The 16319-nt window shown below is 49.0% G+C and overlaps 1 protein-coding gene across 6 annotated transcripts in view; it reads right to left on the bottom strand.

Moving 5' to 3' along the window:
• CDKN2AIP (CDKN2A interacting protein) overlaps window positions 1–14856 on the bottom strand; it is a 51444-nt gene extending 36588 nt beyond the window's left edge. For 2 of the 6 annotated variants that reach the window (XM_033943084.1, XM_033943102.1), the window contains exons 1-2: window positions 14337–14856; window positions 13750–13849 (exon numbers count right to left, since the gene is read on the bottom strand). In XM_033943084.1, the coding sequence (XP_033798975.1) occupies window positions 13750–13849; window positions 14337–14596 (360 nt within the window). In that variant the 5' untranslated portion in view covers window positions 14597–14856. Of the gene's footprint in view, window positions 1–13718; window positions 13850–14336 lie in introns of those variants that run through there. The other 4 variants (XM_033943073.1, XM_033943066.1, XM_033943091.1 and 1 more) reach the window with 4 other exon arrangements.
• Between the last annotated feature and the right edge of the window lie 1463 nt (window positions 14857–16319).

The raw sequence follows: 16319 nt of genomic DNA, 5'->3' as shown, positions 1-16319 counted from the left end.
TGCATTTCATTTGATCACCCTCCAAAGTCTCCCGCAGCATTCATTTTGCCCAAATAAGGAGTCTTCTGAGATACCCCAGCCTAAAGGGTACCAGAAGGGGCTAAGCCCGAGGCTCCTGCTTCTTCTTCATGTGCCCTGCGGCATTTATCATACAATCGCTGTTCCGTTGGCCATCTATCGTAAATATGGCATAATATAGGGGTATCTCCACTAGAGGAATCCATCTCAACAAAACTGAGGGGTTTTTGAGGCAGATGGAACCTTTTAATCAAAATTGGGAAAATCCAAGATGGCTGACAAAGCAGCATGATCACAATAAAAATGGCTGAGGAAAACCTCCAAAGGTTCAAAATATTCAGAGAAGAGGTTTTTGGAGGTGGGGAACCTTAGATACGGTCCCAGAAATACTTAAAAACCAACAAAATCAGCCCCTCCTTCTCCCCCCCTAATGTCCCCATAGACTTCAATAAGCAGTACTCACTGTCACCAAAAGTGGAACTAGAGAAGACATTGCCTCAATCAGCAAACCAAGTACACTTGCTGGGAGCTCTGCGCTGCCAATCAGATTTAAAGTCCAACCGAGGCCTCAACCCCCACAAATCCACATGTGAGCGGAGGAAGGAATATATGCAGCTGGCACCCGGTAAAGCAGGGCACTGGACTGACCCCGGAGTCAAACAGTCTGTGCTCAAGTACCTGATAAATCAGAATGTGAGCTAGCTTCCAGGGAAACAGACACTGAGCTCCACAAGTCCAAATGCAGGCCAGACAGATGAGGGTTACCTTGACAGCTGAAGACTACTTTCAGAGTCTGCATCCTTTCCCAGGCAGAGCTGCCCCAGAGTCACTGGGGACTTCTCCAGCACCGAAAGACTCAAACTCAAAATAAAAAACCCCAAAATAATAAAAGGACATCAGAGCAGATCAGAATCATACATTCTCAACTTGATTGCAGAAGGAAATAATGAAGGGGCTCTACAGTAGTAGAGAAAGAGACGGAGTTGAAGAATGTACATTTCATCCTTCTGAGATACATATTTTAATTGGTGAGAGCAAATTTTTTCTGGTCAATATACAAAACTATTTAACCAGCCAGAAATGGCCACCGACTAGTTACAACACTTGTTTGGGGCTATCTGCTAATTTTCAGTGGCATTTAACTGGTTATTGTCCCTAAAAATTAGTGGTTAGCACCTAAGTGAAAACCAGCTATTTTGGAGGCAATATAGGGGTTGAGTCAACACTAAATTGGCCAGGTTAGCCACATGCATGGGACTGCATAAAACAGTGCCCTATCTTTATGTGGCAACCCATGGCCAGTTAAAATCTGAATATCAGCTAAATCAGCACCACATAAATTGGATTTTCAATGCATTTGCTATTTGAGAATAATGCCAGCAGTGGTCAACAAAACACTCACTGCGACTGAATATTTGCACCTTTATTTTTTACCTGGCAAACACCCTGGACAGTCTCTCTGATTGCAATTGGTTCACATGTTAATGGGTTAACTCTCCAAGGGGAAAGTTAATATCTCTCGAGATGAAATCAACCTGAGGGTCCCTTTTATAAAGCCACGGTAGCGATTCCTGGCACAGCACATTTGCCATGCCGGAACTTGCTACTGCAGCTTTGTAAAAGATGACGAGTAACACATCTAGTGAAGTTTAATGCACCCTGTGTTTCTCATTTTGTTAATGGAAGATTAGATTTATACCTTTGATAATCTCTGTTAGCCCCTGTAGGATTCCATACCTTAGGTGTTCAATCCTAACTTGCAATCCAGGAGTTGCAGAAATCCACAACTTTTCTGAGCACATGCTCCACCCCCGTAGCCTGAGAGCTAACAAACATATCCAGTTAAGTCCCAAAACCAAGAACCATACCTGAACAAATCCATGACAAGGGGGTATGGGGGAGGATCCCCAGCAACATATGTAATTTTTTAACTGGTTTGCTCTGAAAAATATTAACAAGTGATAAACAGGCATGAATGCATCTCAGAAAAAAAACACTTGAGGAACAGTGTAGAACTAACCTGATGTGTGCAACGAGCACCTCAAGGAAGGCCTTTGGTAATGCGTATACTCACAGAAAATGCTCCACAGAATCTGTCAACTGGCTGGAAAGCATTCAAGCCTGTAAGGAGAATCATCAAGGCAGAAAAAAAGCAGGCTATTCCAAACAACCGAGTGTACACAGAGAGGGCAGGTCATATGGAATCCTATAGGGACTAACAGAAAGAAGATTATTGAAGGTATAAACCCGATCTTCCATTCTGTTATGTTCCTTCTGGATTCCATACGCTAGGTGACGTACCAAAGCAATAGTAACATCTAGGGAGGCACTGTATCGGAAGCCAAGGACAGGCCTCAATGACGAGAGCAACAGACACACAACGGAGGAGTCATGAGGATGAGATGTCAAATAGTCAACCAAGGGTATAGTGTTCAAGTCACAGACCCCAAAACACTTCCAGTGTCGAGTCTATGAGCCCTCGTGGCATAACTATCAATAAAGTGACTTTTGAACACTATACCCCAGGCTGACTATTTAACATCTAGGGAGGGACAGAAGAGCCTGCCCTCAACACCAAGGTCCCAAAAAGCGACATCCAAACGAACCGCCACATCCATTTGGTAAAAATTGGGTAAAAGTATGAAGAGAGGACCAAGTAGCTGCCCTGCAAAGTTCATCAGGATAAAACGTGTAAGACTCCGCCCACGACGCAACCACACTTCCAGTTGAGTGGGCTTTAAGCAAAATTGGCGGCTGCCTGCCATGGGTGATAGAAGTCTCAGAAATGACCATTCAAATCCACTGAGTGAATAAAGCCTTGGCCACCGACTGACCAAGGCAAGGCGCAGCGGTCAGGACAACTATGCGATCAGACAGCCGGAAATCATTAGTCCCCTTCAAACAGTAAAGCAAAACTCTCCTGACAGTCAACTAATGTAAGATCTGATCCTTTCGTTCTGAGCCTGTGGAAGGAAAAGCAGACAATCCAACTTCCTGGTTGACATGGAAGGCAGAAACCACTTTGAGTAGAAAGGAAGCAAGGTACAGTACAGAGAAAACTCCTATGTCCAGAAAAATGGATAATGAACGCCCTGCACGAAAGAGCCTGAAGCACCGAAAAGCACAGTTACTTACCGTAACAGGTGTTATCCAGGGACAGCAGGCATATATTCTCACATGTGGGTGACGTCATCTACGGAGCCCCAGCGCGGACAGCTTTTCAAGCAAACTTGATTGAAGTTTCAAGTTTGCACACTGCACCACGCATGTGCTAGCCTTCTTGCCCACTAGAGGGCGCATCCCCACCTCGTGGTCCTCAGTTCCATATCAAGCAAAGATAAAAGCCATCCCAGGGGAGGAGGGCGGGTTGTGAGAATATATGCCTGCTGTCCCTGGATAACACCTGTTACGGTAAGTAACTGTGCTTTATCCCAGGACAAGCAGGCATGATATTCTCACATGTGGGTGACCTCCAAGCCAACCAAAAATGGGCAGGGGGGAGGATGGCAATTTAAGAAAACAGATTACGTAACACCGACTGGCCAAACCGGCCGTCGTTTCTGGACAAAGTGTCCAGACAGTAATGGGAGGTGAACGTATGAACCGAAGACCAAGTGGCAGCTTTACAAATCTCCTCCATAGGCGTGGATCGGAGGAAAGCCACCGAAGTTGCCATCGCTCGGACCTTATGCCCCGTGACTCGACCCGAAAGCGGGAGATCAGCCTGAGCGTAGCAAAAGGAAATACAAGCAGCTAACCAGTTCGACAAGGTGCGCTTTGAAACTGGGTGTCCTAAACGATTAGGGTCAAAGGACAAAAACAATTGAGGAACCTTCCGATAAGACTTGGAACGTTGAAGATAAAAAGCCAACACCCTCTTACAGTCAAGCGTATGAAGCGCCGCCTCACCAGGATGAGAGTGGGGCTTCGGAAAAAACACCGGAAGGACAATGGACTGATTGAGGTGGAAATCAGACACAACCTTAGGCAAAAATTTAGGATGGGTGCGAAGAACCACCTTATCATGATGAAACACCGTGAAAGGAGGATCCGCCACCAAGGACTGCAGCTCACTAATCCGACGAGCGGACGTGAGCGCAATCAAAAAGACCACTTTCCAAGTTAGAAACTTAAGATGAGACTTGTCGATGGGCTCAAAGGGAGGCTTCATCAGCTGAGCCAAGACTACATTAAGATCTCACACCACCGGAGGAGGTTTCAGAGGAGGATGGACATTCACTAAACCCTTCATGAAACGAGTAACCAGAGGATGAAGAGGTGCCGATGGAAGGCGGCAATGGCACTGAGATGCACCCGAATGGAAGTCGTCTTCAGGCCCGACTCAGACAAATGCAACAAATAATCTAGAACCGAAGACACAGGAACTGAACTAGGTTCCAGATGTTGCAAAGAACACCAGGACGTAAACCTGGTCCACTTCTGGGCATAACAGAGCCGAGTCGAGACCTTGTGCGAGGCCTCCAAAATCTCCCTCACGGCCTGAGACATCGGAATCGAAGTCAGAGGGAGAGGAACCAAGCAGTCAGATGTAAAGACTGAAGATTGGGATGTAACAGCGAACCCCGACTCTGAGACAGCAGAGAGGGAAATACCGGCAGAAGTAGAGGTTCCCTGACACTGAGCTGAAGATGCAGGGAGAACCAGTGCTGTCTGGGCCAACGAGGCGCAATGAGGATCATAGAGGCTCCGGTCGATCTGAGATGAACCAGCGTTCTCAAAATCAGAGGAAAAGGAGGGAACGCATAAAGGAACTTCCCCTCCCAATCGAGAAGGAAGGCATCTGCCTCGAGACGGTCCCGGGAGTACATCCGAGAACAATAGAGGGGTAGTTTGTGAGTCTCCGGGGAGGCAAACAAATCCACCTGAGGAGTCCCCCAGCGGTCGAAGACCTCGCGCAGGACCCGGGAGTTCAGAGACCACTCGTGCGGCTGAAGAAGCCGACTGAGTTTGTCTGCCAGCCGGTTCTGCTCTCCCTGGATGTAAACTGCACGCAGGAACATGTTCTGGGAGACCGCCCATTCCCAAAGACGAAGAGACTCCTGGCACAGAGGCCAAGAGCCCGTACCCCCTTGTTTGTTGACATAGTACATTGCCACTTGGATGTCGGTCCGCACGAGCACCACCTGATCGCGCAGTAGGTGGACAAACGCTCGCGCAGCCAGAAAAATGGCGCGAAGCTCCAGCACGTTGATGTGGCACCGACGGTCCTCGGGCGACCACAGCCCCTGCGTCCGCAGACCATCCAGATGAGCCCCCCACGCGTACTCTGAGGAGTCCGTGGTCAGGACCTTGCTGTATGGCGGAATGAGAAACAGCAAACCCCCGGACAGATTGGAAGAGTTGGTCCACCAACGGAGCGATCGACTCAAAGAAGGAGTCACTGATATCGGGGAAGACACCGGATCGCGATCCTGCCGCCACTGAGAGGCCAGAGTCCACTGAGCGAGTCTCAAGTGCAAGCGGGCGACGGGCGTGACGTGAACCGTCGACGCCATGTGACCCAGCAAAATCATCATGTGCTGGGCTGACACCACCAATTGCTTCCGACAGTGGCGACTCCACCGCAGCAGGGCCTCCCGTCGAAGAGGGGGGAGGAAGGCGCGGAGTCGAACCGTGTCCAGCACGGCTCCAATAAATTGGAGAGACTGCGCCGGGCTCAACTGAGACTTGGGAAAGTTCACTTCGAACCCCAGACCTTGCAGTAAACTGATAGTCTGTTGGGTCGCTAAGATAACCCCCTCCCTGGACGGGGCCTTGATCAGCCAATCGTCCAGGTAGGGAAAGACCTGTAGCCCCCGAGAGCGCAGGGCCGCCGCAACCACCACCATACACTTGGTGAACACCCGAGGGGACGACGCCAGACCGAAGGGAAGAACCCGATACTGCCGGTGCAAATCTCCCACTTGGAACCGCAAGAACTTGCGGAAAGCGGGATGCACCGGAACATGGGTGTATGCTTCCTTCAAGTCCAGGGAGCACATCCAATCCCCTGCTTCCCCTGATATAAAACCGGAAGCGACAACATACGGAACTTCTCCCGGACCAGGCACTTGTTGAGCCTCCGAAGGTCCAAAATGGGGCGCAAGTCCCCTGTCTTTTTCGGGACCAGAAAGTAACGGGAGTAAAACCCCCGCCCCCTCTGATCCGGCGGCACCAGCTCTACGGCGCGGAGGCTCAACAAGGCTCTCGCCTCGATCAAGAGAAGGGACAACTGGCTCCGCGACTGCGGCCAAGCTCTGGGTGGCATGTCCGGAGGCTGCACGGAGAAGTTGAGCGAATAGCCCTCTGAGATGGTCCGGAGCACCCAAGCGTCGGACGTGATCCCAGACCACGCCCCGGTAAATGCGCTGAGGGGACCCCCGATGGGGAGGGGGTTCAGCGAAACCACGGAGGGGGCCCGCCCCCAACCGCACACCCCGTCAAAAAGACGGCGTGGGCTTGGCCGCTCCCTGTGTGGCGGGCTTAGAAGGGCCACCCCTACCCTGCTGGGGAGGACGCCGTGGTGGTGGTCTAGAGAAGGCCGGCGTAGACTTCTGAGGATACCTCCTCGGGGGCTGCCGGAAGGGACGCTGCGGAGGGGCCTTAGGCTTCGGACGCACCAAAGAGGCCAGGGAGCGTTCCTGTTCGGAAAGCCGCTTGGTTGCCGCATCCAATGAGTCGTCAAACAGTTCCGACCCGACGCAAGGCAAGTTAGCCAAGCGCTCTTGTAAATTTGAATCCATCTCGAGGGTACGAAGCCACGCCAGCCGGCGCATGGCCACCGCACAGGCAGATACCCTCGAGGCAAGTTCAAACGCGTCGTAAACTGCGTGGAACAAGTAGAGGCGCAGCTGGGAAAGATTAGAGCTGAAGGTGGCAAACCTGTCTCTATGGGACTCCGGTATCACCTCGCGAAAAGAAGGGAGGTCCTTCACCATCGTACGCAAGAATGACGAGTACGAAAAGGCGTAATTCAGCACCCTCGTCGCCATGAGAGAGTTCGCATAAAGGCGACGGCCGAATTTGTCCAGGGTCCGGCCCTCCCTACCCGGCGGGACCGCTGCCGACACCCTGGAAGGCTGCGTTTTCTTAAGTGCCGACTCTACCAGAAGGGAATTGTGAGAGAGCTGCCCCTTCTCGAACCCCTTGATGGGAAGGGTGCGATATTTTGACTCCATTTTGGAGGGCACCACTGCGACCGTCAAAGGAGCCTCAAGATTCCTAAGGAAGGTCTGATGGAGGACCTTTTTGATGGGAAGGCGAGGGGATTCCCGAGGGGGGGCAGGAAGATCCTGCTCCTCTAAAAACTCCTTGGTATAAGTGGATCCCTCTAACAAGTCCACACCCAAAGCCACCGCCATATCCTGCACAAACCTCGTGAAGGATGACGGTCTAGCAGGAGGAGAGGGTGACCGAGACTTCCCTGCCGAGCCGAAGGGAGAGGCCTCGTGAGAGTACCTCGGCTCCCTCCCCGATCCCGATCCCAAGTAGGCACAGTCCTGTGACCTCGAAGGGGTTGGAGACCGAGTTTGTCGAAAGGAACCCTTGGGGGATCCCCCCGGGGTCCGGGGCACCGAAGCCCGTCCCTTCGGCCCCGGCGAGGACGCTCGGGAACTCTCCCTGGCAGGCGACCTAAACAAGTTGGGATTATCGACCCGCAGGTCCCGTACCCGTAAGGTATCGACCCCGGCCGGCGACGAGCGACCGCGCCGCCGAGGCGAGGCCCGAGACCGCTTGGCCTTCCTCGCACGGTGCCTCGCCCGAGGCTTGCCCGAAGGTGACGAACCTCACGAGGACTCCGAGGACGACGACGAGAGCCGCCGCACCCGGCGCACCTTGTCGCGTGGGCGCACGCTACGCTCCGGCTGTCCCCTCGAAGCTGAGTCCGAGGGCAACGCCGAGGTCGAGGGCGCCTCGGGAGCCGAAGCCCCGGTACCCGAGGCCGAGGTCGCCAACTGCGGGGCCATCGAGGCCGAAGCAGTCGAGGCCGAAGCCTGCTGCAGGTGCTCAATGGCCCCGGTGAGCTCCGAGGCGATCAACGCCCGGAGCAATTCCTGGAACACCGGGATCGACATCCATTGGGGCAATACCTGCCGACGCTCCTCAGAGGGCGACCTCGGTCTCGAGTACTCCCTCGGGGCGATCGACTTGGGCATCTTGGGCTGAGCGGAGGTGGACCCTCCCGCCGTCGAAGAGCCCGAGGATGGCTTTTTTGACGATCCTGGAGCTGAGGAGGGAAGTGGAGACTTACCCGAGGCCTTGGATGCAGCAACCTGCTTAGATGGCATCGCGGGACGAGGCCGAGGTAGAGGCCGAGGCCGAGGCCGAACTCGAGGCCTTCCCAGGCGGGGACTCGACGGAGAAAAGTTCCGCCATGCGGGCCTTACGGCGTGTGAGTGCCCGCTTCTGGAAGGTGGCACACTTGCCACACGCGTCTGTCGGGTGCTGGGGCCCCAAGCACCGTAAACAGCACCGATGAGGGTCTGTTATTGAAAGTAGTCGGTCACAACGACCGCACTTTTTAAACCCCGTAACAGGCCGGGACATGGGCCTACAACGTGGCCGGGAACGAACGAGGTTCCCGGGCCGTGGCTACCGGGAGCCCCCGGAGCAACGGAAAAAGATATATATTTTTTTTTTTTGGGGAAAAAAGAAAAACAAAGAAAGAAAGAAAATCTACACGCAGCGACCGCGTCGAAAAACGTACACAGCCGCGGCGACAGAAGGCAATTAGAGCACACAAATATCCACAGGGCTTCTGGCTCCGCGGATGAATTAGAACTGAGGACCACGAGGTGAGGATGCGCCCTCTAGTGGGCAAGAAGGCTAGCACATGCGTGGTGCAGTGTGCAAACTTGAAACTTCAATCAAGTTTGCTTGAAAAGCTGTCCGCGCTGGGGCTCCGTAGATGACGTCACCCACATGTGAGAATATCATGCCTGCTTGTCCTGGGATAAAACGCCAACCAGAAAGAGTCTGGATTGTCAGATCCAGAAGAGACGCATCATTCAGTGGTTCGAATGGGGCCTCTCCAAGGCCTTGCAGAACGATGTTAAGATTCCATGAAGGGAAAAAGAAGATGCATGGGAGTTTGCAAATGAAATGTCCTCCTAGAAACCTGGACACAGCTGGATGAGCAGTAAGAGAACTAGCACCTCAGCATGCTCTAAACATGAGCAGCCTGCAACCTGATCTTTAAAGGAGGCCACTGCTAAACCTGTTTCTAGGCCCACCTGAAGAAAAACCAGGATCACCGAAAAGGGAGCCCTCTCAGGCTCATAAGAAAAGCATTACTGGATCAGACCAATGGTCCATCAAGCCCAGTAGCCCGTTCTCATGGTGGCCAATCCAGGTCACTAATACCTGGTCAAAACCCAAGAGTAGCAATATTCAACAGGATTCTTAGCACACCACTGTTGAAAAGAATTCCAGGATTTGACATAAGACGCCATAGTAGAAGGTTCCATCAAGCAAAAAAAAAAAAAATAATAGAAAGAATATTATCCAAAAAATTGTACTTCATCAAAGCTGAGCGCTCAAGAGCCATACCATAAAACCAAAGTACTGTGGGTTCTTCATGGCCACCGGCCCCTGACTGAGAAGATATCAATGAAGAGGGGGCCGGAGTCTCTAATCCCACAGAAGATGGACGAGGAAAGTCTGAAGCTACTAGAATCACCGGACCAGAATGCATTGCTATCCAGTGGAAGACATGATCGATCAGAGGTCACAGAGGGAACATCATACAGGAGCTCGTGAGCCAGCCAGGGCCAAAAGAAGGCATCTGGTCCTAGATTCTTTGCCGTTTGTCGATGGAAAAAGCCCCCGGCCTTTGAGTTCTCTGCCAAAGCTAACAAGTCTCTCTGCGCGAGGGACCATGCTCCTGGTTTCCAGGATCTGTCGGCTGAGGAAGTCTGCCTGAACAGTGTTGACTCCGGCCACCGAGAAAGACAGAAGATGTGCTACCGCCCAGTGGCACATATGAGCCATCTGGCCCAAGAAACACAGAAACATGATGGCAGATAAAGAGCAAATGGACCATCTAGTCTGCCCATCCGCAGTAACCATTATCTCTTTCTCTCTCTGAGAGATCCAACCTGCCTATCAAAGGCCCTTTTGAATTCAGATAAAGTCTCTGTCTCTACCACCTCTTCCGGGAGACTGTTCCATGCATCTTCCACCCTTTCTGTAAAAAAGTATTTCCTTAGATTATTCCAGAGCCTTTCAACTCTTAACGTTATCCTATGCCCTCTCATTGCAGTTTCCTTTCAAATGAAGAGACTCGACTCATGCGCATTTATATTACTCAGGTATTTAAACATCTATATCATATCTCCTCTTTCCCACCTTTCCTCCAAAGTATTCAGATTGAAATCTTTAAGTCTGTCCGCATACACCTTATGTTGAAGACCACGTACCATTTTAGTAGCTTTCCTCTGGAGCGACTCCATCCTTTTTATATCTTTTTGAATGTGCGGCTTCCAGAATTGTACACAATATTCTAAACGAGGTCTCGCCAAAGTCTTATGCAGGGGTATCAATACCTCTTTTTTCCTACTGGCCATACTTCTCCCTATGTAACCTAGCATCCTTCTAGCTTTCAGTCACCTTTTCAACCTTTTTTGCCGCCTTAATATCATCAAATACTATCACACCCAAGTCCCATTCTTCTGTCGTGCACGTAAGTTCTTCACCCCCTAGAGCCCCTTCGTGATGTACATACGCCACCACTGTGGTGTTGTTGGAGAAACTTGCACTGCTGGTCCTTTCAGAAGGGGCTGGAGAGCGAGTAGCACCAGCCGAATTGCCCAAAGCTCCAGACGATTGATTAACCAACGTTTCGGACCAGGAGTCTACTACCCCTGAATGGAGCGGGCTCCACAGTGAGCCCGCAACCCAACAGGCTGGCATCCATCAAAAGAGGAATCTACTCAGAAATCCGAAGAAGCAAGCCCTGGCAGACAGTTTCCCCTTGAAGCCAAGTTGCTGCCAGCTGGCATTGTCCAGGTGGGGAACAGCATCTGAAGGGGAAAACTCTGCAGAGACCACTGAGATAAGAGGGACTCCTATAAAGGGTGCATGGGCGCTCTGGCGATACCCCAGAACCCGCAGATAAACCCAGTTCAAGGGAGCTGGACAGTCCAGGAGAATTCTGATCTGTTGTCAAAGGTTCTGGCTACGTGCTTTGAGAAAAAATAAAAGAATTTCCACCAAAAATAAAATTAACTGAAAATAAAAAATAGCAATTTGGGGTCTGGGGAGGTGTGGGACCTGACCCCTATCCTCAGAAACTGTGAAAAATGACTTTAAAATCATTTTACAAGCCACCCCCAAAGTTCCCATAGGAAATAATGGAAGTTTTCTCACAGTTATGCAGTGCCAGATTGTCATCAGCTTTAAACAGCATTAAAATGGAGGAAAATGATTTTCTGCCTCAGAAACAGCTCCAAATGGACCAGACTTGAAATTTTCAGACTGCCAGCTGGCCAGACATCGACTATAACCTCCTCCCCCAATGGATCCTCATCCACGCGGTCGGGGACGGGAAAAGCAGCTTGCATCTTGAAACACATGACAAGGTCACCAGCAATCAGATGAAGGGATTCCAAGTCTAAAAACGGTGGCATACAGCAGGCTGGCTCCACAGATCCACAAGTTTCTCTGTGAAGCAGCAGTCCGGCATCGTGGGACTGCATCCTTTTCTCCAACAGGGCACCACCTGGAAGGGGATCTCAAGACACTGAAGTCAATGAGAAAATGAACTTTAAGTGGGGGGGAAAAAAAAAAAAAAGAAGAAAAGCAACTGCAAAGATTTCTGCACAGATTGCTTGCAGAACTTGTAACTGGATGTTTGCTAGCTCTCAGCTAAGAGAGTGGAGCATGTGCTCAGAAAAGTTGTGGATTTCTGCAACTCCTGGATTGTGGGTTGTAGCATATGGGATCCAGAAAAACATATACATATGTAAACCGCTTTGATTGTAACCACTGAAAGGAGGTATATCAAGAACTATCCCCTAATATTAGCACAAGACAATCAATAAAACAAATACCAAAAAGGCTTTTTCTCGGCTACATAAAAAAATGAGCTTAGCACACGGAGAAGACCCGTGTAAGGGCATACTAAGCCTATTTCTTAATGCATCTTAGTTGAAGAGCCCCTCAGTTATTTAAAGTATGCTCTGGTTAAAAAAAAAAAAAATCCTGTATTAAATTACATTATTGCTTTAACAGCAGCTTAATAACTATACTCCATAAGGTCTAAGTCTTCCAAGGACAGGGCGATACCTACTGTACTGGGCTATAACTTGGCTTGAACTAAACAGGTCTAAGTCCAAAACACTACATATTACAGAGAACAAATCTATGGGCTAGAAGCAAATGCTGAATGGGCCCCAGCAGCACTTCTCCTGTGTGTATTCTGTCGGAAAAAAAAAGTGCCTGAGATAAGGCGGCAGCAGCTCCAGAAGTCAGATGGAAATCTTTTCAATGTCCTTACGTTTCTGCTGGATAGCTGATGCTATCTTGAACGGGGTGGGGTGTAACTCAGTTCTTGTATAAGCTCTGGCATTTCTTTTCGGGGTAAAGAAGAGCTAGCCTGCCACACTTTAGACACTTCCATATTTTAGGTATATGTTGAGTGGCATCTTGGAAATTTCCAGTTCTGGTTATATTGTGTCATATGTATCTTTATAGTAGCCTGTTTCATCATAACCCTGCACTCTTTTCACTCACACATTTGCAAAACATTATCTAAATGCTGTCATTTGTAGTATTAATTTTCTTTTTAATGCTGTAGTTAAGGGTGAGAGACCAAAACAGCAAGGATGAGGATATTCTCCCATATCTCAACTTTCTAAACTATAAAATACTCAAAATCCGGACAACTCTTTAATCCGTTATCAAATTTTAGCCATTCCTAAAGAACTTTATTAGTTCCCTATTGTGTGTGAGTGGTGGGGGGAGGAGGGTCTAGAATACATCTCTGGGTGTCAGGTCAAAGGCGCGCGCAGACAACTGAGCGCAATGTGGAGGCGCACGCCGAAGAAAATGACTGTTTTAAAGGGCTCTGACAGGGGGTGTGGAGGGGAACCCCCCACTTTACTTTATACAGATTGCGCCACGTTGTGGGGGGTTGTAACCCCCCACATTTTACTGAAAACTTAACTGTTTCCCTGTTTTTTAGGGAAAATGAAGTTTCCAGTATAATGAGGGCGGTTACAACCCCCCTAGCCCCCCACAACGCCGCCGCGATCTGTATTAAGTAAAGTGTGTGGGGGGGTTCCCCAAAAAACCCCCCCGTCGGAGCCCCTAAAAACACTTTTTCGTCGGCGCGCGCTTCCGTCTTGCACTCAGTTGTCGGCGCGCGCCTTTGTCTTCGGTGGTTTTGTCTGAACCCATCTCTGCCCTACTGGTCAGTCCAATCATTCATATAATTGTCCTTACATATTTCACTTTCCTACTGTAACTCCTGTAACTGCTATACATCATTGCTCAAGTTTGAAAAAAAGAAAATAGATTTATATAAGTCTGTATTAAAATACTTGTTATAAAAATAGTTCAATACCTTTCTGTACTCAAAAAGCATAAACAAAAACATTGCTTATTATGAACATTTGTTGTAAAAGCATTCACTATTAAAGTCAGAAGATATGCTTATTTCTTCAAGTCCCTAAATATGTTTACATCTATTATCTGCTAACCATTGCTACTTGATATCCCTCTTTTCTTCACCTTGGAAACCAGTTCATCTCTTGTTGTATGGGTTGGAGCATCGTTCACTTCAATGCCTTCTCCCATAGTAAGTACTTTTTTCATAACCTCCACGGGGTACCTGTAAACAACCACAATCACAAAAAGAAAACACAACCTATAAAATCAACTACTTTCTATTGCCATATCCATACAATCTATCATCAAAACAGCGCAATCCCAACACCAACGTAAGTACACTTTACATACATCTTGACACTGAAACACGAGGAGGTCGCAACTCTGATTAAAAAATCATAAATAAATCTCAAAAGCTCAACTACATCACATGTACATACCATTCGAACTGGTCCAATAAAAATAAATCCCGTTTTTCTCTAAACTCAACACAGCTATTAATGATGTACCAAAGATAAAAGAAAATGGCACTTAATATAAAAACAGATTTTAAAATAGCTATATCTGCTGTGGACAGCTGCCTCTTCTGTATTTTCTTCTCCCACTGATCAACTAAACCCTTCTTATTCATAATAACCGACTGTACGCTTTTTAGACTGTAAACAATTTCCACTACCCTACCCCGCACTTCCTGTTTCTTCCCCACTCACCGGCACCCCATGAAGAAGTGGTTGGCCCAGACCATGGAGAAGGCGAGCAGGCGGTTGAGCTGGGAAGGAGGCAGGGCCGAGTCAGAGCCCGTATCGCCGGCACCGAGCTTCTCCAAGTTGCGCAGAATGAACTCGCGCCGATGGGCCCAATGCTTCTTAGGTTCGTTCTCCCCGCGCTGCTCATCCACCCAGAGCGCCAGTTCTTGGCTCCGCGGGGCCTGATTCTCCTGCAGCACCTCCGGAGCCTGGTCCGCTGCCATCGCCGGAACGGGGGAGAAAGAATCCAGACGCGGCAAGCACAGAACGCAGGGCGAAGAAATGGACAGACCCGACTACCCGCCTCTCACAGCGCAATGTCCTCGCCCTAGAACGTTCCACAGCAAACATAAGCGACGCTTCGAACAACTTCCGTCCTTGGTCGTGACACCGTGAACGTACTTCCGCTTCCGGATTCACGTTTCCTTGCGTCAGTCTAATACTGTTAGTTTGCGGCGGCTGTCGCGAGCCTGGAATTGCAGTTACAGAAGTTCAAAATATGTAAACTTTTTCAGGCTGCTTTTAGACTCACGACGAGGGAAATAGTCCATTATCAAAATTTTGCATCTGCTGCTTTAATCACTTTATCCCAGACCCAGAGAGGTCAGAGATTTGGGTGTTAGATGTTAACGTGACCATTATTTTTTTCATCAAAAGGGGACATCTATTAATTGTCAGTCCCGCCCCCAATCCCACCCTAGCCCCGTCCCCAATTTTTTCCATCCATTTTTCATGTACACATTATGTCTTATTAATTCATAATGGTAACCATACATTTTTTTAAAAAACTACAAAGCTCACTATATGCAGAGAAAATGTTAATTATCATTTATATTTGGGGGGTTTCAAACATGTCAAGGCAGATGACTTTAATATTTGCAATGTCACCTCAGTAACTATAGAAAAATAGACAAATATAGTGCAAAATATAGACAGCAGATATAAATTCTCAAAACTGACGCATTGTGATCACTAAATTGAAAATAAAATCATTTTTCTTACCTTTGCTGTCTGGTGATTTCATGAGTCTATGGTTGCATTTCCTTCTGACTGTGTCGTTTCATTTCTTTTTTTCTGCACTCAGGCCCAACAATTGTCCCTTTCTATTCCCTCCGTCCTTCCTTCCTATGTCTTTAGTGAACATAAGAACATAAGCATCGCCTCTGCCGAGTCAGACCACAGGTCCATCGTGCCCAGCAGTCCGCTCTTGCGGCGGCCCCCCAGGTCAGTGACCTGCAAGTGATCCTCTACTGAAGACATTTTGTCCTGTATAGTACCCCCTCTATCTATATCCCTCAATCCCTTTTTCCTTCAGGAACCTGTCCAACCCCTTCCTGAAACCCAAAATCGTACTCTGCTCTACCACCTCCTCTGGAAGTGCATTCCAGGCATCCACCACCCTCTGAGTGAAGAAGAACTTCCTAGCATTCGTTCTGAATCTGTCTCCCTTCAATTTTCTTGAGTGCCCTCTTGTTCTTGTTTCCCCGGCCAGTCTGAAGAATCTGTCCCTCTCTACCCTCTCTATACCTTTTATGATTTTGTAAGTTTCTATCATGTCCCCTCTAAGTCTCTGTTTTTCCAGGGAAAAGAGCCCCAGTTTCTCCAGCCTCTTGGCATATGGAAGGTTTTCCATGCCCTTTATCATTTTCGTTGCTCTTCTTTGGACTCTCTCGAGTGTCGCCATATCCTTCTTAAGGTACGGCGACCAGTATAGACTGATATAGTGGCAAGATAACTTCTTTGGTTCTGGTAGTGATTCCTTTTTTAATAATGCCCAGCATTCTGTTCGCCTTCTTTGAGGCCGCTGCGCATTGTGCCCCCGGCTTCATTGTTTGGTCCACCAGAATCCCCAAATCCTTTTCTAGGTTGCTTTTCTCCAATACCATCCCCCTCATGCTATAGTTGTACATCTGGTTTCCTTTCCCTATGTGCAAGACTGCATTTCTC

Source organism: Geotrypetes seraphini, chromosome 1, assembly GCF_902459505.1.
Source record: "Geotrypetes seraphini chromosome 1, aGeoSer1.1, whole genome shotgun sequence".
NCBI classification, from domain to species: domain Eukaryota; kingdom Metazoa; phylum Chordata; class Amphibia; order Gymnophiona; family Dermophiidae; genus Geotrypetes; species Geotrypetes seraphini.
Note: the sequence above shows the minus strand (reverse complement) of the source record. Positions and strands in the feature narration are given on the sequence as shown.